General features: G+C 37.1%; 4 protein-coding genes and 1 pseudogene across 6 annotated transcripts in view; 3 read left to right on the forward strand and 2 right to left on the reverse strand.

Annotated features, from left to right (window-relative positions):
- LOC131430300 (epidermal growth factor receptor substrate 15-like 1) overlaps positions 1-5,083 on the forward strand; it is a 37,900-nt gene extending 32,817 nt beyond the window's left edge. For all 3 annotated transcript variants that reach the window (XM_058595162.1, XM_058595163.1, XM_058595161.1), the window contains one exon: positions 3,066-5,083. In XM_058595162.1, the coding sequence (XP_058451145.1) occupies positions 3,066-3,739 (674 nt within the window). In that variant the 3' untranslated portion in view covers positions 3,740-5,083. The remainder of the gene's footprint in view (positions 1-3,065) is intronic.
- Positions 5,084-8,811: 3,728 nt separating this feature from the next.
- LOC131430302 (zinc transporter ZIP9-B) lies at positions 8,812-10,988 on the reverse strand. The gene is made up of 2 exons (XM_058595166.1): positions 10,500-10,988; positions 8,812-10,444 (listed from the first exon to the last, which is right to left on the reverse strand). Exons 1-2 carry the CDS (start codon positions 10,593-10,595, stop codon positions 9,623-9,625), a joined length of 918 nt encoding a protein of 305 aa, XP_058451149.1. The 5' UTR covers positions 10,596-10,988; the 3' UTR covers positions 8,812-9,622.
- A 5,946-nt stretch (positions 10,989-16,934) lies between these two features.
- On the forward strand, positions 16,935-18,465 carry LOC131430305 (GTP-binding protein 10 homolog). The gene is made up of 4 exons (XM_058595169.1): positions 16,935-17,104; positions 17,163-17,685; positions 17,751-18,113; positions 18,175-18,465. The coding sequence occupies exons 1-4, from the start codon at positions 17,063-17,065 to the stop codon at positions 18,402-18,404; spliced, it is 1,158 nt and encodes a 385-aa protein (XP_058451152.1). The 5' UTR covers positions 16,935-17,062; the 3' UTR covers positions 18,405-18,465.
- A 52-nt stretch (positions 18,466-18,517) lies between these two features.
- On the reverse strand, positions 18,518-20,693 carry LOC131430304 (integrator complex subunit 11). Its single transcript, XM_058595168.1, has 3 exons — positions 19,885-20,693; positions 18,963-19,825; positions 18,518-18,901 (listed from the first exon to the last, which is right to left on the reverse strand). Exons 1-3 carry the CDS (start codon positions 20,554-20,556, stop codon positions 18,598-18,600), a joined length of 1,839 nt encoding a protein of 612 aa, XP_058451151.1. The 5' UTR covers positions 20,557-20,693; the 3' UTR covers positions 18,518-18,597.
- A 4,214-nt stretch (positions 20,694-24,907) lies between these two features.
- On the forward strand, positions 24,908-25,839 carry LOC131429243 (proteasome subunit beta type-7-like; annotated as a pseudogene).
- The last annotated feature ends 144 nt before the right edge of the window (positions 25,840-25,983 follow it).

Consider the following 25,983-nt stretch of genomic DNA (forward strand, 5'->3'; position numbering starts at 1 on the left):
TGAGTCCCGGGTTGGCGGTTCAATGCATAAGGCACTGGTCTTACAAACCAGTTGTCGTATGTTCGAGCCCCGACCTGGAAGGATTCGTAGTGCCAATAGAATCGTAGCACCAGCCATGCAATGGTTCTGTACACTCTGAATCGGCTGCGAAGTCTGTTGAAACAGAAGGTCAAATTCCACTATAGGAACGTAGGCTTGAATGTGTACTTGAATTCATTTTGTCAACCATATGTTCATTTTGTGCTCGCAATATGGCGTCTTTTAAAAAACCTCGATCAAACAACATAGGCCAAATCCTTTTTGACCCTTCTGCGCTATTTATCACAGTGATTTTAGGTTAAATAATTGCTCATTGGTTTTATCGATACTTATGAAGTCTAGCTAATTTCTTTTATACTTTCAGACTTAATATTAGTACCAAGCAGAAGTATAATTTATAGGCAAATGTACAATTTATTGAGTTTACTTAATGGTCCCAAGAAACCAACCCTCTACAACTTATTTGCATGACGGATTGGTATTAGGCGAATTCTGTGCACCAAAAATACGATACTGAAACACAATTCAATTTTTTTTCTACAGTGGAGTTCAAAAGGCAAAACCTTTAGGTTGTGTTCCAGACATCAATCTAATAGTGGATTAACGAAATCACATCTTGAACAACTAGTTCCAGCTGAATGCATTCCTTAAATGGAACAATGTTTGCTTCAGTTCAGCTGTTCCGGAGAAATAATCAGATCATACATTTAGAACAATGCATTCTGTATTTTTGATATTTTTCACCAGTGATTCAACAGAAACGAAATTTTATGTCATTTGAAAGTAAAAATTTCAGAATATCTGCGGGAGAACAAAATTTCATCGCAATGTTCTGTCCAATAGACTATTTAATTTATTAGTTTTTAGTATCAATATACATTATTAAGATTCAATGTAGAACTTAGTAACAATTACATGGAAATAATGTGACTATTAGGTAAAATTCTGGTAAAAATTAAGTTTAGATCACCATAATTTTACAGTACAATTTAAATTAACTTCGTAAAAATTTTACAAAACTATTCTATAGAATCTACGAAAAAAGTCACGTAGATATTAAGTGATACAAATGTGGATTAAGAGTTCATGAGTTCATTCTGTGCTAACTACACTTCACATAAGTATCACAAAAAAGTTCTATGGATAAAATTCCCATACGTTTTCACGGAGGATTTTTCTGAGTGATAGGTTAGCTGATTCCTTTCCACAGTCAGCGGTTCGTTGAGGTTGTTTCCGACATCTTTAGCACTTCAGCCAGCTTGAAAGCGGACTACTACGGATTTTCCTGGGGTTTGTGCGCAATATTTTCTTCTTTCGAGTTCCATTTGACGTTATACTTGAACGCGATCGACTACTTTGATCAAACTTGTACCAGATGTTTTCTATTAGGTTTTGCACGAACATGACATAACCTCACAAAATGAACTTTTTTGACAGTCGACGTGTATTTGTTTAAAAGTTCATCAGAGGTTCATCGTTTCAATGTAAAAATTTCAAGTCGCCTCACACTAAACAGATTTATACAAATATCGCTCCTTGATGCTGGAAACACATACAGGGCAATCTTTTTAGTTCTTTTCACTGTGGAACACGTTTGTAACAGGCACTTTGTCGTCATTTTTCAATTTTTAATTTGCAGTCGCAAAACAAAACAAACACAAGGCAACTGTCAAAAATGAATTTGATTCATCGACAGTTCATTTGTATCGTCATCGTGCAAAACTTAATTAGATTTTTTTATCGTGACGTCACAAATGAACAAGAATTCATCCTTGACAGTTCAGCGGTACTGTTTACAAACAAGCTTAATCAAAAATCGAAGAACACATCTCAAACAATCATCTTTACATATTGCAACTAGTGACTTTCATTTAATAAATCTCAAAAACAACCCGTATCCAATCGTGAACAATTGTTTTAAAACTCTATTTAGGCGATATGGACTGTAAATGGTCTCATCCAATTTGTCAACAGACAAACAAAAAAATCTATGTTTACAAACAGTACTGCTGAACTGTCAAAATGTGTTCATTTGATTGAGGTTAGCAGTGACGGTGAAAAACCTAAAAGAAGTGTAAACAAAGCACTGGTGTGCGTGGGGTGTATGAATTTTTGACGTCCATCACGAAATTCGTTCTGGAGCTAACGACGACCAAGAGGATTATGGATTATTATGGATTATGGATTATGGATTATTATGGAAAACCATTGAAACGCATTATACCGCGATGATTCTTCATCTCCAAAAGTTGAAGTGAGTTGATCGACAATCTGTTGTTGAGATCAATTATGACGAAAGTTGTCATCAATCATGGACATGGAAATTTTCGCGAACCAATTGCATTTTCCGTTGATCCGAATTCTACAACTACCTCTAGATTCCCCAATACCAATGTTCATGACAATCTATCCACTAGTGTTTGAAAAGAGCAGTTGATCGTGCTAGACGAGTTCTAGTTTTCATCAAGCTGTAGAAAAAGACGCAACTGCGCATTCATACATAAAAGCAACGATGAAATTTAATTATTTGCGGTACGGATTGATCCACCATCCCCCGTATTCTCCAGACCTGACCCCCAGCGACTATTATCTATTTCCAAAGAAATTTTCGTCGAATTCTAATGCCATTGCAGAAACGGAAGCCTATTTTGAAGGCCTTGACAATTCTTTTTTTTCAAAGGGCATCAAAATGTTGGAGGACCGATGACCGACTTTTTCTTTGTTAGACTTCTCATTCCATGCAGTATACAACAAATCGACTAAATTGATAAAAGTTTTCTGAGCACGCGCTCCATTTAAAGTACTCAACGGTACGAAGTTTATGTCTGATTTGTTAAGTTGAAAAAACAGTGTTGCCAATTTATCGAACATAGATTTACTATAAAACGCTAGCCTGGTTGTCACTTTGCTATCGAGAAGGGATACAACAAATTTAAAAATGCTCTCATTGAATAAATCTTTCAGTTTCATGTGTCGCAAAAAAATACTTTCCATGTTATTTTTCCATCGTATTTTTTCAATTACAGACCCATTCTCCTCGGATTCTAATACATTGAACAATAATCAGGCCTCAGCAAGCATGAAGCAGAAAACGAGCGATAGATCAACTGGAAATCAGCTGGAAGATTTGTTCGGAGACGCACGCAATAACAACTTCCTGTTCGGAGCGAACGAAACGGGATTCAAATCTAGCGCTAGTAGTGGCATAAAAAAATCCGGTGATCCGTTCGATGCCTTCAATGATAATTTTAGCAAAAATGTTCCGGATCATTCAACCCAACAAGATTTACTATTCAAAGCCTTTGGAGCAACGGTGGAAAGCTCAACCGGTTCGAAAAAATCCAAAGATGCGTTTTTCGGTGCTGCCGCCGCCAAGGTCAGTCCGTTCGAGGATGAGTTCACCCATGAATACTCCGAAACGAGAGACTTTTCGAACAATAACCGTCGCGTTGTGGAAAAATCATACGCCGGTGCTGCGAAACCAGCGTTCTCGGATTCAAGCGATTTCGCAAATTTTGATGTATTTAGTAATATTAGCAATAATCTAAAAAACAACAACAGTTTGAAGCGAAGTAAGGAAGGAAAACGGGCCGTTCCGACGCCCCCACCAGTGACCAAGTTTAATGAAGATTACTCTAAGGACGACTCATTCGATTCGGATTTACAGGCTGTTCTGGAACGATCTAGGCGGGAACAGTGAATGAATTTTCTATTTCTTTTACAGCGTGAAATTACTTTCGAATATCAGTGAACTTAAGCGAAAGAGAGAGAGAGAGAAAACAGCTGAGGAGAGGTGCATTTTAATACTTAACTTTTACAAACATTTTCCTTGTTCGGAAACAATACTTCTTTGGAATTTACTGCACTTATTTGAAAAAATAGAGAAGCATTTTGTCTTGTACTGTACATTCTCGTCGAATAAACTGACGTCTAGTTGAACTCGTTCAGAACAAAATACATTCTACTCAAACTCAAACTTGAAGAATACAGTATGCGCCTTGAAATATTAAACAATAATTTCTCAGAAAGAATGACATTCGACCACGTTTGAGAAATAATTTCCATTAACTTTTGTATTGTTTTAAGGCGCACACTGTTTACCATACAGGTGGTATTGATCGAGTATTTCATCAACAAAACGGGGTGCATATAGAGCAATATCGTGTAATCTGTTACGAAGAAATTAATCAAAAACTTTCCGATGCTTTAAGCTTTATTAACTATGAAACATTGCCTCACATTGACACATGAACACAACTCGGGGCGTGTTCACAAATAAGTGATAGACTCAAATGCCTATTATCAAGGTTGTAAATATATGTTACTACTCAAACTCTTAGCTTTATTTAGCTCAAAGATTTCAGTATAAAACTCAAACTAAAACTGGTAGAAGTATAATCCCAATCACCGAACACAAACAATTCCGAAGAATCTCAGTTTCCTTTTACTTATCGACTGAACTGATTTATGTCAACTTGGCAAACGAAAACATCATACTACTGACATATCACATTTTAAAGCATCATAGCTTTAATGATAAATTATGCAGTGGAAAGTAAGATATATTCATTTCCTCTAGAGTGTTTTACTAGTGCAGAGTGTTCAGAGTAAAACATAAATAGAGTAAAATTAGCCTGATATTGTAATATAATCAACAGTAGATTCCATGCTTTTGGGCTTGATATTCATATGAAAAAAAAAACAAGAGTCAAGCGGTACTGATAGTACTGAAAAGTATAAAATGTGGTGCAAAAACAGTACGCGGAGTGTGGTTATGTAGCAAACAAAGCGTCAAGAGAAAAATTCCCGGTTTTGATCCTCATCGCATTATATTTCCGAATACGAATGGGGGTCAGACGTTTTAGGCAACCTACTGTTTTAGTCACAATTCAAATCAGTTGTACATGTCCGTTATCGAAAATTCATAAATTATAATTGTTGTGTGGGTATTAGCAAACAAATGTGCTACTGCAAATGTATTATATTAAATAAAAAGTATAATAATAAAGTATATCTATCTTTACGCAATAGAAACAAAATCAAACATCATTTTTGTTTTTTTTTATCAATAATAAAAATATTGAGCAATCCTTCTCTGCTAGGCAAGTTTGGTGGTATGGCAAAAATCATCATCAGGTAAGGTTAGCTGGGGTCATAATTCAACATCAATGTTACATTTAATAAATGTGATCACAATTGCATTACACTCCAAAATTCGATGTTTCACCTCACACAGCAACTCTGTAACCTTTGCCTTCGTTTTCCTACATGCTGTATCCGATTTCCATTACACGCTTTTGATCCAACGATCGTTGTCTTCTTATCCTTCCTAGTATTTTTGATTGGGATAGCTTCGGATTATGCTTGTGAGAGTGTAACATTTTTTTCACATGTCTTCTCTCGATTCATTTCCATCTGACTGGATACATAAACCATTCGCCCTTATTATGAATAACGTCGTATCGTTTTTACGATCGTATTTCATTTGTATTCCTAATAACGCTAGCAAAATCAAAGGTAGCTAGGACTCGGTATTTAGTTCTAAGGGCATGTGATATATGATTTTAGAACTAAATACCATGCGTCTCCATGGGATGATGACAATTTGATGGAGACGCATGCTTTTCCGAATGATTTATTTTTTCAAAGTCTGATATTATACCCGTCCACATTTTTTAAATATCTAAAAAAAAAAAATGCAGCGTAATGTACTCATAAATGATTTATTTTTTATGTAAAATCTAGAGTGGTACCAAAATTGTAAGTGCGATTAAAAAAAATTCGAAAATTTTGAACATTTTTTTTCACATGAAATACATTTTGAAAAATTCTGAAAAAAATCAGAAAGGTTCCCCATAGTACCTAAAATATTTTGCTAGAGGTTTTTGAAAAAAATAAATAAAATGAAAATCAGAAGAACCCCCCTAACTCCACCAACATGGCAGTTAAAGGGTTAAAATTTTTGGAAAATCATCTCCAATATAAACCCTTTCAAACAGCGTATATCATTTTTTTTTTCTGTTTTGGGGGCAGTTTTTATATGAAAACCCGGCTACACCCTTTTAATAACTGTTTGACAGTTAATTTCACTACAATCAGTTTTCACAGAAGTTCGGATATTGGAAGATAATTTTACTATACGGGCAGTATGATTTTTATCGTACTCGGTGACTATTCTGATTTACAGTATGAGTTGTATATCTATTTACAGAATTCTGTAATGAAAATTTACGTAAAACTGACCGTCCGGTTAAAATTTGTAAAATTATTGTAAAATAAAACTCAGGTACCAAAATATCGGTTGTTTCTATTGATTACCGAAAGTTTTCGTCAAAAATATTACCGAACAAAGGAATTAAACCTTAGGGCATATCCAGTAGTGTTCTAGTTCTAGATGCATAAATTATATCAGTTTTAACATTTAAATTTAGAAATTATAACAAAATAAACTGGCAGCCTTAGCAGCGTTTTATCTGTATTATAGAAAAAATAGAACGGCAGCGTATGCCAGTTTTAAATTTGACAGTAGAACTGTTCAAATAAATAAAACTAAAACGGCTTGCAGGGGATACGTTTGTTTCAGTTTCAGTTATATTATAGACCACCCATATGAATCTTGCAACTGCTGAATTTGCTCTTAGTGTGTACACACTAAGATTCAATTCCGTTGTTCGGTAATTTTTTTGACGAAGACTCTCCGAAGAAACCATTCCAACAGCGCCTTTTTCAATATTCCACTGTCTCATTCGTAAATGACCGACACCAGAACAAACGAAGAGAGACGAAGCATTTTCGTTTCTCATCGAAAAATGAGAGAGTAGAATTGCCAACGTCGCTCTATAGCGGACCTTACACGAGTCATTAAAAATGTCATTACTAAAAAATATCAATTCAATGAACGTGTATGGTGCAGTAATGACAAGTTTTTCTATAGCGGCCCTTACACGAGAATTATTTTTGTCATTTTAAATGATGATTAAGTAATGATATTTCAAATTTACATAGAAATCTCGTCATTACTGCACCATACACGTTCATTAAAATAATATCATTTTTTAATAATGACACTTTTAATGATCGTGTAAGGTCCGCTTATAAAATTTGAAATACATCATAACTTAGTCATCAATAAAAATGACAAAAATAATTTTCGTGTAATGGCCGCTTATGACAAGATGAAACCAAACTAACATCTGCAGGGATCATTAGCAGAATGTCAATTCTCATTATTTCATCGATGACGCTTGGCTATAAAGAGTGACTAAAATATGACAAATCGAAGTAATTACATCCCAGGACCTCTTTGGAAACCTAAGCTACTACAAATTCGAGCACTAACAGGTAAAATTCATTGTGAAACCTTTTTCTGTCATTTTCGATTCTTCGCTTCGGTTGAATACCGACACTGCATACTACGGGATTTTCACTGAAAACCACAAATGACTGAAAGTGTAAATGAAAGAGAAAACACAATTTTGAAACTACTGTTCCGCTTATGCCATTGACTGGACATGGATTTCGTTTTCATAGTTTGCAAGCGAAGCTGATGTGACCATAATTTCCCGTCATTTTCGTCTATTTTAAGTCAATGACAATGACTTTTAATAGCTTTGGTCGGTACTTCTGGAACCGAAAACTGGATAACGGCATAGTGACAATCTGAACCGACCATAAACTAATATGACCTACAAAATTTTGTATAATTCTTGTGAGGAAGCCGGATCCAAATGCAATTCAGGAACTTTTAACGGAACCGCAAGAACTTTCATTTGAATCTAAGTTTGTAAAAATCGATTCTGCCATCTCAGAGAAAAGTGAGTGACATTATTTGTCACATACACACATACATACACAACCAACATTTTGTGAATTCGACGAACTAAATCGAATGGTTTATGACACTCGGTCCTACGGGCATCCGTTCAAAAGTTGGTTTTCACTGTGATTTCATAACCTTTCTACATAAGAAAGGCAAAAACTGATGCGAATTTCTCAGAAACACTAGATAAATTCCTCAATATTACATGTATTGAAAGTTGAAGACCGAAAAAACTTACATCTGATATAAAGGTACCCGGAATCCTGTTCCATAAGTACCGGGAATAGCGGTCAAAAACTCCAAAATAAAACTCACTTTTCCCTACGAAGGCTCAGCCGATTTGCTCAAATTTAGATTAAAACAAAAATTCTCACGATCCTCAACAGAACACCTGTCTTTTGATTGGATTCGACTACCGGTTACTGAATTACAGGGTTGTGATTGTTTGAAATTTCAAGCCGTCCAATTAGGCTCAAAATTATTTCGAATGTTAGTTGTTGGCCATACGAAGCTACTTCGGCTATACCGGGATCATGTTCCGGAAGTATCGGAAGCAGCGGTCTAAAACTACAAAACGAAACTCCCACACATTTCTTCGAGATGTTTATTCTCAAAATTTGGATTCAAATGAAAGGTCTTAGGGTCCTATACGAATTGGACTCCGGTTTGCAGATTTGAAGTCGTCATTTCGAGTGAGTCTGCAAGAAACGGGAAAAATTCTACTAGTTTGGTTCAAAACTATATGGATTTGTGAATTTTACTAGTTCACGCCGAAACGAACTTTCCTGTTCCTTGTGACTTTAAGCTGTCGAAGCCGATTTGAAAACCGAGGATGTCCAAAACGGAGTAACCGCATTTTTGATGTACGCCTCTTTTGCAGTTCTTCCTATATAAAAAAGGTCTGGATGTGATTAGGTAGCGCCGTGAGATAATGCAGGTTGCAAATGCACGTGTTTAGCTATTCATGACTTTATTTATTGCATATCCTTGAGTCGAACATTTCAACTCTACAACACGTTTTACAACAAAAAGTTTCGTTTTAAAATTACACAGACTCGTCTTTAGGTAGACTACAAATCATCTCAATATCGTCTAGATAGTTTGCTTCTACACTTAAGTTGGGTTCACAAGGTAAATTTTTACGCTTTCTTCCACACAGCACAATTTTTCGTGGAAAATAATCACGTAGCATGGAAAACATTTGATGAGAAAAATTGCCATGTAAAAGAAACCCTTAGTGTATTTACCCTCTCATTCCGTACAATGCGATAAAAGTCGTGTAAAGTTTATTTACGTTACCTTACACACTTTATCTTTCGGTGAGCTAGATTTATTGACAATGACAATTATATCACTATTATTTTTGTATCCGCTTTGGGTGCATGCAGTAACCAGGTTTGTTGGCTGACCCTTTTCTAGTAACTTTACTGCATTATGTGCCTCACAGTACCCTCACTAAAACGAATTTATTCTTACAAATAAAGTAGCCAGCTGGCGAGTACAGTCTAAGTCTTTCACATTGCCTTTGTTGCACTTACACGTAATCGAACTGTATAACGTTCTCTTTTGATGAAAAAAATGTCAAGAAAGGTACATATTCAGAGCATACTATCGACGGTCAACATAATTTCAATGTGTGCTCGATCTAGATTCCGAGTATGTTTACAAATGTTATGTTGCGCGTTGCTCCATTTTTGTTTGTTCTAATTGCGTTAAAACTTAATTAGAAAATTGGCAATGATTTAGTTTTCATTCCGGAACACACTAGTGATGATGTCCCATTGTCAAAAAGAGAGGCATTAGAGCGCCTAGAATTAGAAGACCTAGTTCGGTATTTTTCAGTCCACTACCGTTTCGTACAATGATTGTTTTTCCATCGATTGGAAGTGCAGATTGCTGCTCGAGCAGGTTGTAGTCATGATGACCGTGATGTCCACCGTGGCCGGTATTATGAGTCAGTTCCGGAAGGACATGTACTGTGGCTACATAGAGGAATGTACCCGCGGAAAACAACATAGCAATGCCAGTAGCGTTGAGGGATTCCAGAGTTTCCTTCTGTTCACTTCCAATGCCAAAGTACGTCAATATGGTTAATAAGGGCGCCGACAGGGAAAATATTAGCAGGTGCTTTCGTATCCTTTGGCGTTCGATTCCTTCATGTAGCAGAAAGCTAACCAAACCGAAAGCGGCAGGTGCTTTATGTAGCATTATGGCTAAGAATACAATAATTTCAACGTCCGAGTGACTAGTGGTGGCCGCAGCACCCAAAGCAACTCCGTCAGCCGCTGCATGTACCACCAAACCTATTGTGGCGGTGAGGTTGCGTTCATTTGAACCTTCCTTCCTGCGCGAAGAAACCTGATCTACCAACATCATGAACACAAAACCGAGCACCAGTGATAGTCCGATGGTTGAGGAATGTTCATCAGCACTATGTTTGTGGTTCGGTGCCATCGAGGTACCCATAGATTTAGCTTCAAGATTACTTTCGTCGTATAGAGAACGGATTCCCTCGGGAATAATAACTGTTAGAGCAGTTCCAACCAACAAACCAGCACCAAATATTGACACATTTTTCAATTTCTCCTGTAATCAACGAATATATCATTGTTGAGGACAACGCACCCATATTTTAGCTTACCTCGGATAATGTGACAACGAGAGGAATACTACCAGAAATGTATGAACCGATTAACATTACGGCAACCAGCAGAATAAGCATCACTGTCTCGTCCATCTTGACTGATTATTTTTATTGTTCCTCAAAACTTAAGAAGCTATTTCTCACACTAAATCACCTATTTCAAGTATAGCATTACGTAGACTAAAGAGCAATCATCATTTTCGATATATTGCAATTTAAATTTTCAACCTGTTAAAATTGCAAAACAAAGTTTTATTGCATACGCGACGTGTCCAATGTTTTTACACGAGAATCGCTCCGCTCAACACAACTGTGCAAAAGTATTCATTCGAGGGTCTGAGTCGACTCTTGGCGTTACTCTGCAAGCGCAGGGATGCCTAGTGAAACACATTCAAAAGTAACAACAAGCAGCCGAACCATATGAAATTTTCGTAATTTTGTTTACAAGAAGCACTGGCGGTTTGCGCTTGTAGTGGAAAAATTGTAGTAAATTCGAGTGACAATAAATAATGAATGAAATGAACGATCCGAGTTCATTTTTAGCCATGACATTTGGTCGTTCGGGAGTATAATTTGAAAACAACGTATCCGCAGAAAAATTCACAATGCTATGATCAGTGTTTCCATTGAAACCGATTTATCTCTTCTATTGTAATTGTTAAAATTTCAGTTTCACAAAACGTACACTGAGCAAAATACCATAGTAACCGTAGCCTGTTTTCCATTGTCATTTCAACTATACGCTTAAATAGTAGCAACAATCATGATATATGACTATTCACCATCTGTATTGTATAAATTACTAGACAACAAAGACTACGACTTGACTAAACTATTTGTATTTATGACTTTTCTGGCATGGTCATCCTGACAATGGTAGTCATCCCAAATATAAGAACAAATAGTTAAAATCACAATTTCTAGTAAGGTGAAATTGCTCTCAAGCCTTGATATATATGAGGAGCTAAATAGTTATTGCTACCATGTAAATATGTCTACAGTATATTAATGTTACCATAAATAGATACATGGTTTAAAAGAAATTATGAAGTTTGAAAACACTATTCATGTAGTCCATATCAACAGAATTTATATAGTAAGCACATTATCGTATAGTGTTTTTTAACCGACTATGTTTTTCATTTGTGCTGACTATACAAATTGTCAATAAACGGGTGTACTTTGTTATTGTCACATAAAGTTACAATACAGCAGACAATTTCGTAACACATCAGTGATTGATTTGAAAAAAAAAATGTATATTGTGACTTATATTGTGCAATTTGGAAGGTCTTGCAGGTGAGTAAATTTTGTAGCCTTACTAGTTTCCGTCGTTGAAATTAAATTTTTCAACAATTTTGCCGGTAACGGCTGTTTTCTAGTGAAATCGACGTCCTGTATAATTTTTATTATTCGTTATCGGTCGCTGTAGAAACAATATCAAGCGATTGATGAAAACGACGAACATCAGCCGATTCCCGGATTCAAATCGCTCGAATCCGACGAAAAATATAACAATATATGGCAGGTGGGTATTGAGGTTTGCATCTGGACTTGGCTATTAATTTCTTCCATGCTGCCCATTCCTGCTTCAGGAAAAACTTCACCGAACAGAGCCTGGGATCAACAGTTGCAACCAAGCAATGCTGCTCCGTGTCTACGTTGATAATCAATATTTCACCAGGCACATCATCATTTGATTTGATGCAAAAATAAAACAGAATTCAATGAAACTATTTTGTTGTTCTTGTTCTAGAATTCAAATTCATAAAACTTTTTAACATTAGCTCATGTTTTGCTGATCTTCAGCATTGTTGAATCAACCACTGCCTTTAGTTTCGAAATAACTAGAAGTGAAATGTCAAAAATACCATGGCTCTGGTTATAGCGAAAACTACAATGTAAATAAAGATTCGGTCATGGTTAGCCTAACCATCTCAATCGTATTAGTTATTCATACAATATACTGTTCAATATTACTATTCTAGAGCCGATATCATTTATAGTAAACATGAACTTGACTATTGTTGAAATCATCTGATTTAATAGTCGGCTGAAAACCACTATACTCGCATGGTCAGGTTGGCCCTCTATATAGTAACTGTTACCATAATATTTTTCTGAGTGTAGATGAGGCTATTTTCCAACCTTTTCGTCTGAACCAAGTTTTGAATTTTTGTCACATAAGTTTCCCAACCAATGGGCAGATAATTCTGTTTCGAAGTCAATCCAATCGGCTTGGTAAGCTTGGTGTCCGCATTTTTCGAATATTTTCCATCCCTTGCAATTAGCATTCGACGCGTATTTAGTATATGTTGTTCAGTTTTGTATGAATAATTAACATTTTCTAGTCTTACCAATACTCGAGTTTGCAATAATTTAGCTATAGACGCTCCTGAATAAAACACATAATAAGCAGAGAATTATTATTTATACACAAAAAGTTATTCTTTCGTCTTAATTTTGCTTTATGCGTTAAATTATATACGGATAATTGAAAATGCTTATATATAAATTGCAAGGAATGATGCAAATGGTTTTTATGATAACATGTTGACAATTTAAAATCACGTTAAGGGCTAAAATACACTTCAGCAATAGAGTGTCAAGCAAAATATTTGACATATTTGAACGATTTTCAGTTTTGTGTTTGAAATGGCTTTTACCTTTTGACGACTATATTATTGATTTTCTCACCAGTACTTCAATTAGCTGATCATTCGATAGCTGAATAATATTCAATTGTTTTTAATATGTTTAATTTTGTATCAAGAACCATAGATAGAAGTTGTTTCGAATGAACCAAAAGCTTATGCGTACCTCTACTCACATATACCGTTTCCAGGCAGAGTTGTTGCTCGGAAAACGGTTTATGTACACGCAGAATATTCTCGATTGTTTAAAATAACAAAATAATCAGTTGTCTATCAATGCAAAAATAACAGATATACAGACTGGAACAAAAATTTTCAAAATCCTATGTAAATTTCAAATTTATTATATGTTGAACATAGGGAGTCCACTACCGCTTAACTATTCGACGCGATCGTTCAAAAGGTTCCATTACGTTGCGGAACTATAACAAAGTTCTCCTACCTGTTATAAAACTATTCGAACTACATCAATTTGAACACTTCTCACACGATTTCCCTAAGTGTAGGTGAAAAATTTATTTCCTTGTCATTTAAATTATAATGGGGACGGGTACAGCGTGATGGGTAAGTCGATGCCTTTCACGCAGCCTGCCTGGGTTCGATTCCCATCCCCGCACATAGGGTCAGAAAAATTTTCTGGCACGAAGAGGCGAATGACCTTAAGGTTAAAACCTCTATAATCGAAATAAAATAAAAAAAATTTAAATTACACAAGAATTAAATCGGAATAAAACAACAATAAACTATCGCAGGAAACAAACTAATCCGCTGAGGAAAATACTACCTTGATCAAAAGGTTCCTGGAATTTATTCAGAAAATTAAAAATACAAGATTATTCATCAAAATCGATATTGTCCCCTTCAAAGTACACCACATCGACTGCACCACACTTATGTCAGTGCTTATTCAATCTTCGAAACATTTTTCATATTCAGTTTTAGGTATGTCCATCAGAGCCATCTGCGATATTTCCATAGTTTCATCTCGGGTGCTGAAACACGTTCCACGGAGCGGTTTCTTGAGTCGACCGAACAGGAAAAAGTCGCAGGGAGCCAAATCAGATGAGTTCGGTGGTTACTGAATGGTAATCGTTTCGTTTTTATCCAAATATTCACGGATAACGATGAATTTGACAGTGCTTTATCGTGGAGCGAGATCCACGAGTTGTTTGCCCACAAATCTGGTCTTTTTCGGCGAATTACTTCACGCAAACGTCTCATAACGCCCAAATAATACTCCAAATAATCAATTAGCTGGTCTACGGTCATCCATTCTTTGGTTTTGTTGATGTTTTCGTCGGTTTTCGATGTAGACGGCCTACCGCTTCTCTCATCATCAGACTCACTACCGTCATCCATTCTTTGGTTTTGGCGATCACAGTCTTACGGCAACTTCTGAAACGTTCGAGCCACTGATAAACGACTGTTTTCTTTAGAGTTGCCGAAACACTCTTCTAACATTTGCTATGTCGTCGCACCACTGACACACTGACAAATTTAATGCAAACCTCGTTGTTGCAAATTCAATTCCATTTTGAAAATTGTGCAAAATCGAGGACACGCACAATCGCACATGGACTCAATACAGCATAAATTTTACAAATGTCCAGGAATCAAGCTGAAAATTTGATAGAATATCAATGACAGATGTGGCAACGTAAAAAAATTTAATTGGGTGACTGAAAGCGCCACGCGGTGGTGATTCCGGGAACTTTTTGATCATGGTAGTAATTTTTAGTGTTTTGTAGTTTCAAGCAGCAATATTTGCTATATCAAATCAGATTTTCTTTTGTCACTATTTCAATAGAAAAAATCGTTATGTAAAACCCAAATTGATTTATTTTTACAATTTTTTTCTCTGCGTGACGGATAATAATGTTTCTGCTTTTCTGGCCACATTAACATTGTTTCCCAAATCGGCATTGTCTTATAGCACGATGTAAAATACCCTGGTGATCACGTTTTTTTATGTGTTAGTGCGGTTGTCATTTTATTTTGGAATAACAGAGAGGCGTGAAGAAAAAAAAACATAAACAAATGACGTTCCGGGAGTTGCTTTTATGAAAATATTTAGAGTTGGTTCTGTTTGCGAAAATATTGACAGTGAAATTCGGTGTTTTGTTCCGGGGTGTTTCAATCGTTTTCATCACCTGCATTTGAAATGCTACTCACAGCCAGTGTTGGTGATTGTCGAAAATTTGACAGAAGCTGCTATATTGCTATCTATATTGTATACAACATTTTCAATCCGGTAGAAGATGCTATAAGAACTCGAGTCTCCCAATACATGAACCGCGAGAGAATTTTTCTACATTTCTTCGCTCCACTTCATACTCTGAGTATTTCACGGCCCATGAAAAAATATACAGTCTGATAATGATCGTTGCTGTGTGGAATTTCCCAAGAGAGAATCGCAAGTTGACAATTATCGCAGAAAATCGAATCAATTATTCGACTTGATGATTCTCATACTAGGTTGCAATATTTCAAAACCCTAGTGTGGAGAATTCACATACATTTTCATAGACACAACTTATACAAAGGTTATATGCACATAGTTAGAATAAGCGGCAATAGTGAAATGATTCTATCGCAATTATCAACTGCCTGTATAGAATCGGATCGCGAAACGAGAATAAGCGACCGTTTGTTGCTTCAGAGAGGATCTCCACAGCAGTGTGCTAACCTTTGATTCTCAGAAATGTCATCGAGAGAAATTCAGTCTCGCACTGGTGTCTATTCTATGTTAAATGAGCCATGCCGGGTGTTTGTTGTTGCGATGTTTTCCATTTCTCTTTGATGGCACTGATTGAATCGTGTGAAGAGTGAAGATTGAACGTTCTTTGATACGATAAAAGCCATCCTTGCTCACAGCACAATCACTCCATTATTCATGATAACTGTAATAGATACCACAGTGCGATCCGCCAAATCCTTCCTCCAACGAAATGAACAGAATCGGATGTGTGTAAAATTTTCTATATTTCGACGTTATCTTGCAAGCCCTTGAAGAAAAAATGTCCAGATTTTCAAATAGTGCCAAAGATTCGCCAGGCTGCGCGACAACTGGAGTAACTTAGAAGTGAAATCCCGATCTGAACTGGTCGTTTGTTTATGTTTACGTACTTGAATCCCGGCGCGCCATACTTAATTTCGTGAGAAAATTACCAACCCAACCAAAACTGTCTTAACACGCCACCAGTGTATTTTACGTCGTGGTCTAATAGAATGTAAATATCTTATCGCTTTTACCAGACCCTGTCAGCTTGGAGCGAAATCAATCTTCAGCTCAGCAACGCCATCGCACGGCATCACATTCAACATATCATGTCAATTGTATGGGTGCGCAGCCCTGCTATTTTGGCGCGCACGAATTTGACATTTCTCTCCCTTAATTCTATGTATGAGATTCGATGAAGACTCACCTGAGGGCGCTATGCTCGCAAAAAAGGATGTTGCCAATGATTTGTTCGGGAAATGTGAGAGCTGGATATCTTACAGACCCTGTCAGCTTGAAGCGATTTCAATCTTCAGTTCAGCAACGCCATCGCACGGTATCACATTCAACATATCATGTCAATTGTATGAGTGCGCAGTGCTGCTGTTTTGGCGCGCACGAATTTGACATTTCTCTCCCCTACTTCTATGTACGAGATTCGATGCGGACTCGCCTGAGGGCACCATGCACGCAAAAAAGGATGTTGCCAATGATTTGTTCAGGAAATGTGAGAGCTGGATATCTTGTTAATATGATGTCTTTGATATCTTGTTAATATGATGTCTTTGCTTTTACTCAAATGTATACCGCGAGCCGTATGAACACAAATCGTTCAAAATAAATGTTAATTGATTGTAATTTTATAATATATCGTTTGATTTCGTTCATTACTTAGTTATATACAAAATATGGTCTTACTTAAAGATGTTTTATTCGCCTCTTTCCGGAAGGTATTATAAACATTATGAACAAATTCAATAAGATTCTTGTAAAACTTTCTTCTATCAGAATCCTCGCAAGTACTTACGAGGAAAGTTTCTAGATTCCCTGCGTTTGTCAGTGAAGGGTGGACACGGTGGCAATGGTCTTCCGAAATATGGTGGCGTTGGAGGACAAGGTGGTGCAGTATATTTTGTTGCCAAAGAAGGCAAGTCTTTGACGGATGTAGTTTGCAAACATTCCAGCAAACGAATAGTTGCCGGCAATGGAGAAGAGAGTAGCAAGGATCGAATACTCGGTCGACGCGGACTGGACCAACGCGTTGAGGTGCCGGTGGGTATTCGAGTGTTTGAGGACGATGGAACTTTGATTGACGAATTGAACGAGGCTGATAAAAGTTGTTTAGCCGCTGGGGGCGGTAGTGGGGGATGTTCCGGTAATTCGTTTATCGGCAAAACGGGACAGAGTCGAACTTTGAGACTTGATTTGAAGTTGATTGCCGACATAGGGTTGGTTGGGTTTCCGAATGCAGGAAAAAGTACCCTGGTTAAAGCGCTGTCGAATGCTTCACCAAAGATTGCTTCCTATCCTTGTAAGATGCTTTGAATTTAGAAATGTTTTCCTCTCTATTCATGAAAAAAAAACCCTTTTGTTTAGTTACCACAATTCGACCGCAACTCGGGACAATAGAGTATGAAGATTACCGCCAAATTACGATTGCAGATCTACCTGGATTGATCGAAGGTGCTCATGCTAATTTCGGAATGGGTCACACTTTTTTGAAACACGTCGAGCGAACGCGTCTACTGTTAATCATCGTTGACGTGTTTGGCTTTCAACTAAGTCAAAGTCACAGGAAACGAAACTGTTTAGAAAATATTTATGCTTTGAATAAGGAGCTGGAATTGTACGATAGGACACTATTGGAAAAATCGTGCATTTTATTAGTTAACAAGATGGATCGTGAAGGAGCCGTTGAAGAAATTTGCAAATATGACAAGTACTTCAATGATCTACAAGGTAAAATGGGTTTCTCAAATATGTAGACAGACACATGAAGCTCGATCATTTTTGCTTTCAGATGGATTAAAATACTGCCCAGAAGAATTGATCCCTAACCAGCTGTTGAACATTGATCAGGTTATCCCAATATCCGCAAAAAGCAGGATAGAAGTTAACAAAGTGAAACAGGCCGTACGGCAGACTTTGGACGAGAAAGCGCTTCAACAATTACGTGAGGATGAAAATGATTCCGAGAGGCACGATGAATTACGTGCAAGAATTAACGAACGCGGTCCGAAAGTGGTGTAGGTAGAAATCTAGGTTATGTAAGTCGTGTAAGGAGAGGAGAATAAAAAACAATGAATGAATATATATATGGAATTCATTTTCAGGATTTTCGAATGAAATTTTATCTAGGAAAATGTGCAAAATTAAAGTTTATTGAAAATATACAACATTTCTCGTAGATAAGATTTTCGCACATTGTAAGTTACAACAATGGTTACAAACTTTGCAGTAAACCCAATATGTAGCTGCCAAGGTCCTCATCCTGGTTAACCCACGAAACACTGCAAATCTTATGCGGGGTGGTGTTTATCAGTGCCCCCGGTGTTGCAGTGGATCCTGGAGGACCCGGAACTTGATCTTCATTTTCAATTTTGATGTTCACTGATTCCACGTTGATGGACCCGTTTTCATTCATCGTAACACTCCAACCCGACATTCGCTCATTGAGCAGATTGTACAGTTTCTCGATAGTTCGCGGAGCTGGTCCAGGATCGTCAATTTTAACTTTCGATATAAACCTGCAATAGAAAACGTCAGGATTTCTTTCCCAAACCATTCAACATTACACTCAAGTAGTACCTGATCACGTGCCGATTCAAGCCACACTCATTAAAGATTTCGTCGATGTTCATCAGGGATATTTTGTTGTCCTTCATAATCAATAAACCTTGAATAATTCGTCGACGCTTTGGATCTGGCGGTTCTGCGTTGTATTTTTTAGCTTCCTCCTTCAGAATGGATAGTGATGCTTCCACAGGAATCTTGATCGGAGTACTGATCACGCACGTTTCCCCATTGGCCGGCGTAAAACAATCGATATGGAATTCTTCTTTGATCTTATCCTTTAGAAACTCCATTTTTATCGCTTCACCGTGTACCAACATTACATTTTTTGGCTCACAATACTGAATCAATTGCATAATACCTTTTGCGTCCGCGTGGGCACTGAAACTCATGTATTCGACTGACATTTTGACCTCGATCACTTGCCGGTTTTCAAACTCAACTTTTTTTGCCCCACCGAGAATTTTATGACCCACAGTTCCCTGGACGCAGTAGCCTGGCATTATGACCATGTTGTTTTCGTTGGGTGCCCACTTTTTAAAGATTTGTAATGAAAGTCCGGCGTGAAGCATTCCAGGTGTTGCGAAAACCACCATTGCTCCGGGATTATCGATATAGCCCTTATCGAACGGTTTAATGTGTTTAAAATCAAACATGTTGCGCTGTACGAATGTTTTCCGAATTTTCTGATTGGTCCAAGTGATGAACATTTTGTAATAATTATTGGCCTTTTCTGTCAAGCCGACAGCGAAATAAACCGGATATTTGAGGTTCATTCTTTCCCAGTAAGTCTCCAACAAAATACACAATTCCTGAGCTCGACCCAGAGCGAACACCGGAATGAGTACTTTTCCTCCTTTAGCAACACATTCGTGTACCTGCGAAAAACAAATGACTTGTAGGTAAAGAACAAGTTCTAAATAATGCCATAAAATACCTTTTTCAAAAAATCTCGCTCTCTGCAACGCTTCGAATCCCGAATGGTTGTCGCATAAGTACTTTCCGAGATGAGCAAATCTGGTTTACATTTATCGATCCAAGCCGCTCCCAGATGCCGGTCCGGAGTCATGTTGTAATCCCCGGTATAAACAACCGATTGCGATCCAACCCGAATCCAGAACATAGCAGCACCCAGCACATGTCCTGCGTAGTATGCTTTTATTTCCAACTCACTGTCCACCATCACGCTTTGATGCAATGTGACGGCAATAACTTTCTTCATGCAGTCCTTGATCATTTGGGTAGTAAAGAAGTTGCTCTCTCCTTTGCGTTCAACGGCTACCTTTCGCATATCTTCCAGCAAAATCGGTGCTATAGCTTTCGTCGGATGGGTCATGTAGATGGGACCGGTATACCCAATCATCTCGGTCATGTACGGCAGGGCACCGCAATGATCCAAGTGAAAGTGGGAAATTATCACACAATCTATGTGATTGGTAATTGGACCTTCCGGAACGATGAACGAAAAATCGGGAAACCGTCTCTCATCGTTGTAACCCATATGCATTCCACAATCCAGCATAATGTTCTTTCCTCCCATCGAAAGAAGGATACAACTGCGGCCGACATCCTGTCCAGCACCGAGTGGAGTTATTTTTATGTCCGGCATTGTCGAATAACGTAACAGCTTACTAAATTTTACTTTATAACTCAATAATCATTGAAGTTATCACCAATTATTCATTTTTAAAGATTGATAAGCAACGTAAACAGCCCAATCTACACAGCACCGAAATCGAATTCTCATACACATGTATGGGGTATTCAACATATGCCCACTGCAGATTTACCCACTCAGATACACTTAAAATAATAATCACGTTAAAGTTAGTATAGGATGGAAAATATTCACATAATTTTTCACGAAGTTTTTAATGGACTGGTATTTGAAAGCTGTTTAACGCATAATCTAGAAAGAGTTATATGTTTCATATATAAGTGTACTGTAGTGTTTAGTGTTTAGAAACCAGTGAATCACTATTTTATGAAAAATAACATTTATATCAGAAAACTAGAATAGAATGTCAATGGCTGAAAAAACAGCAACTTTCAACGTCGGGGGAGTTCGAATCGACAAGCCACCAAAAATCGTATTTGTTGTCGCCCCAAATAACCATACGCATTATATCACTGCACATTTAGGGCATGTTCAGGACTGTTCTAGATCTAGATGCATGATTTATGCCAGTTTTGAAATTTAAATCTGAATAATTATAACAAAATAAACTGGCAGCCCCAGTAGCGTTTTATCCGTGTATTAAATATAGAAAAAATATAACTGCAGCGTATATCAGTTTTAAATTTGACAGTAGAACTGTTCGAATAAATAAAACTAAAACGGCTTGCTGGGGATACGTTTGTTTCAGTTTTAGTTATATTTTAGACCACCCATATGAATCTTGCAGCTGCTGAATTTGCTCTTACAACTCTATTTTACATTGTTAATGTATAATTACACTAATCCTACATACTTTAAAGCAATGTGCATAAAATTTGCATTCAAAACGTAACTGAGCATTATTTTACAACAACTTTCCACCGTGCTATATATCGACATTCAATGCTATATTTTGGAGCAACGAACACATGGAAACTTTCATACTGGAATGGTCCGGTCGGTGTAGTAAAAAATTGTAATTAATAAACATTTTCCGCAAATTTTCAAACTACTTACACTTTTTCCACACCGAAAGTTCACGTGGATTCTTTGATGTTTGGTCAATTCACGTGAACCTTATGTGATGATTCTATTCATTTCAGGGGATGTTCGTATAACATTCATTTTCGTCACGTAATGTATTCAATTTGACATTTGAAATCATTTTACGTGATTTTTCAAAAAAATTGAATGTGAATTTTTATTTGAGTGTAGTAATTTTTATTACCCTAATGATGGGCAACACGGCTCATTTCAATGAGCGGCTCTGAACCAAACGCTCTTTCGTAAGAGCCGGTTCAATTGAACAGCTCATTTGCTCTTTCTCAATAAACGTCAAGATGGAGAAGCGGTTTGAGAGAGTGAGTGTGAGAGCCACGGAAATACATGAGCGGTATGGGCGATCTAACGTTGTGTACGTGGGCGAGGAAGTGAGATAGTGGAATAAATTAGTTGAAATTCGCTTTAGGAAAAAAATTATGTTTCTTCTCTTATTTCAACAGAATTCTTCGAAAATTCACTGGAGAATAAATGTATATATTTTTTATAGCTTCATTTGAAAACATAATCGTTTTAACAACAACGCAATCTACATGTCGAACTGTCATTAGAAAGCCACGGTTTTCAAATTTGAGCGGTAGCACGAATGAACCATGGTTCGCAGCTTGGCTATCTTTTAATGTTGAGCGCCAAGGCTCTTATTGAGAGCCGCGATTCAATTTTGAAGAGTCGTGGTTCGTTCGCTCATTGCTACGAGTAGGTTCAAATGAATGGCTCGTGAGCACTGGCACATCACTATTATCCTTATAATCTGGACGGAGTTATCAAAATCTCAGAAACTGGAACATTCTGACAAAAAATTTGAACAAAACCAGCCCCCGATTTTCTTCTTAGATGTTATCATACTTTTAAGCCTTTTTGAAACAAAGTACCAAATTACCGAACAACAAGAGTTTCTTATTAGAAATAATGTATACACCGTGTTCAAATTTAAGATAAGTTATTATCATTAATTTGTTTGCGATTTTAATCTTTCAGATCATTGACCGACGTTAGCAAAAGACAATTTTAACAAATCAAAATGTAAAACTATACTTACGTTTTCTCGCGATTTTTGGAATTTTGAAGCCTGCGGCCAGAGATTTGAAAGCCTGCGGTCAAGAATTTGAAAGTCAGAAAGCCACTCTGATTTTTATTGAATCTCTGAAAGCAATTTAAATTATTTTATTTTCAATCTGAAAATAGTTTCCACTTTCTGAGAGTTTGGAACCCAAAATGAAGTGTAAAGGAGCATGCTCTAGCTGGGCAAACGATTCGAAAGTGATTTGCACAATTTCAAAGTGGCAATTTGAATAAGACGAACGTAGAATGAGAAATTTTTCGATAAAATTCGTCACAAATACAAGAAACACTTGCAAACTCACTCGGAGTTATTTAGCAAGCCTTTTACCAACATTTAAAATCAATAGGAATGATCCAAAAAGGTAGGCAATTGGGTGCCGTATGAATTGATACCAAGAGACGTCGAACGCCGTTTCTTCACTTGCGAACAACTGCTCCAACGGGATAAGAGAAAAAGTGCATCGAATTGGAACTGACTATGAAAGGTAGGCCCATTACAATAATCTAAAACGTCTTGCAACGTATGGATACCGCAGCCATGCATCATCATCGACGATGGTACAGAATATTTATGGTCTGAAGGTTATGCTCTGTATATGTTCGAACCAGCTACACAGACTAACAGACAGGACACTCAAATTGGATTCTTTAATCATTTTAACGGTCATTTCGAATATTCCTTTAGTTGGGACAGTAGTCGCATATGTCATGATGGCGCCACGTTACACTATCAAAAACATCCTGTCTGTCATCTAGACTGTGTTCATTTTTTACATTTACCAACAGAGTTGCCATTCATAGAGAATTTTATTTAATGTACTGATTTGTTAACGTCTATGCGAATTTCATGAAGGATACAGATTTAATACATATAGCCAAAACTATATACACAATTGTGCCTAGTTCGCATCCTCCAACGCAATAAAAAATCGAACCCGTTTTGTTACAATATTTACTTGCTTCTGGTCTGCCGCCACTTAATTTCGGGTGAAAATTACCAACACGATCTAAAATAGTCTAGATGAACAACGTTGAGAAAAATAAATGGTTACCTTCTAACATCGCTAAAAACGTTAAATATATTATAAACGTAGTCCAATAATTTATTGTGACGATTCATTTTCAAATATTATGATATAATCAGGGATCCCTGCAAGCAGCTGATCGGTGTTGACAAACGAGGGAAAACCAACTTGTAAAAAAAACTTTTACATAACACAAGGGGTGTACCGATAGTAAATAGTTCGCGCAGTACAATATAGGTGGAACTAGTGCATCACGAAAAATTATTTTTTAAAGAATTTACTAATACTATCATGCCTGTTAGTCTGTGACAGCTAGGTGTGATGGATTACTAACCGTTGCAACCGAGTAAAAAGATCACCGGGGAGACCTACCAACGACAATTGATGCATTTGAGCCGAACATTGCAAGAAAACCGACCACACTACACCAATAGACCCGGAAAATAATTTTGTAACACTATAATACTTGTCTACATGTTGCATAACCGGTAAAAACATTCGTAGAAACGCTCAAATGGGAGGTCCTTCTCCACCCAGACAGTTTTCCTTCTGTTTACTTTTAGTACCGGTCGATGCAGCATGACCTGGGTAACCAGCACTTCTTTAAGTAAATTTCGGCTAGTATAGTTAGAGAAATGGGTGAATTGCGAGAAAGATGGGAAAATGTGGTTACTAGTGATGGACACTACTTTGAATATTGAATTTGTAATTATTTTTTGACAGTGAAGTTTCAAAAACGAAGTGAAAATAAAAACGGTAAGAACTTGTTTATCCCCGAAATAGTTTGAACATATTCTTACGAAACAGTTTATTCATGTTGGCGCTACCGCATGAAGAACGATATGAATACTGCTCAAGCGAAATCGAACCAAAGGACTAAAAATGTCGGCTTCAAGGCTTCAGGCTTAATTTTTCAAAAGGGCGTATAAGCAAGTGACTGTTTCTCTTTGTTTACTTTCTCTTCTATTAATTACCAAGCGGTTTCCATGTTTATCACTCAACTCTTTGCATGAAATGATACCCGAAACTTTCGACTTTCAAACAGAATAGTGATATCAAAGAAAATCTTTTAAATTACATCACAATAATCGAAAGAGAGAGTGATTAAACCAAATACAAATTATAATACGGAGTACTCCGACAAATTTTCAAGGACACATTTTGCATCGTGCGGTACACTGTCATGATACACTGTCAGAGTGACGGTGTACCTTATTGAATTTTATATAAAACTGGCAACTCTGATGACTGGAAAATGATTCACCATAGTGACTGTTTATTATGCTCATAAACAAAGATGTTTAATTTTTCGAGATCGTGGAAAATCCGAAAGAATTTGAATGTAATTGAAGCTGCTTTTTGTGATTACCATTGTTTGACTAAGAACCGATATGACTATCGACATCTGGAAGCACCCGGATTCAGTTTTGAAAACTGTCGCAGGTTAGTGTCGTCAGAGGAAATGCAAGACTTGAATTTCTAACCTTGATGTTTTATAGAAATGCTCAACAATGCACCAACGATTTGTTCCGCCGAAAGCTATTAAAACTCGTGCTACTGAGAGACCAATCGTGGAGGATAAAAACTGCGAAAATATTCACTACTTGACTAAAAACATGAACTACTGTGGTGCCGGAACAGCTGCTGACACGGAAATAACCACTCATATGATATCGTCAAATTTAGAATTACACCGGTTAAATACTGGATGAACAGTCCCGATAGGTCATATTAGCGCTGCTTTGGTTTTAGGGGGTGTAGATCATACGGGATCGTATATTTATTGTATTTATCCTCACGGATCGACAGATAAGCTGCCTTATGCTACAATGGGATCGGGCAGACTTGCAGCTATGTCCGTGTTCGAGTCTCGCTGGAAACCAGATATGGATGAAGTGGAGAGCAAAAAGTTGGTTCGTGAGGCAATTACTGCCGGAGTTTTCAACGATTTAGGATTGATCTATGTGTGATTCGAAAGAATGATGCACAATATTTGAGGACGTTCGAGGAAGCTACTAAAAAAGGTAGCCGTTCCCTCGCAAATGACTACAACAACGGCAGTTCAACAGAGCAAGTGTTTCAACATTGATATTACCGAGGAATGCGAGCGCACTCTGATCTCTGATTCAATCGTTTATTATTTAACATATTAAAACGTCAATAAATACACAATTCCAGATATGCTACAACAACTTGTTGGATATTTGTCGATCATTTGTGGTCCAGAAGAATA

Source organism: Malaya genurostris, chromosome 2 (assembly GCF_030247185.1).
Source record: "Malaya genurostris strain Urasoe2022 chromosome 2, Malgen_1.1, whole genome shotgun sequence".
Taxonomy (NCBI): domain Eukaryota; kingdom Metazoa; phylum Arthropoda; class Insecta; order Diptera; family Culicidae; genus Malaya; species Malaya genurostris.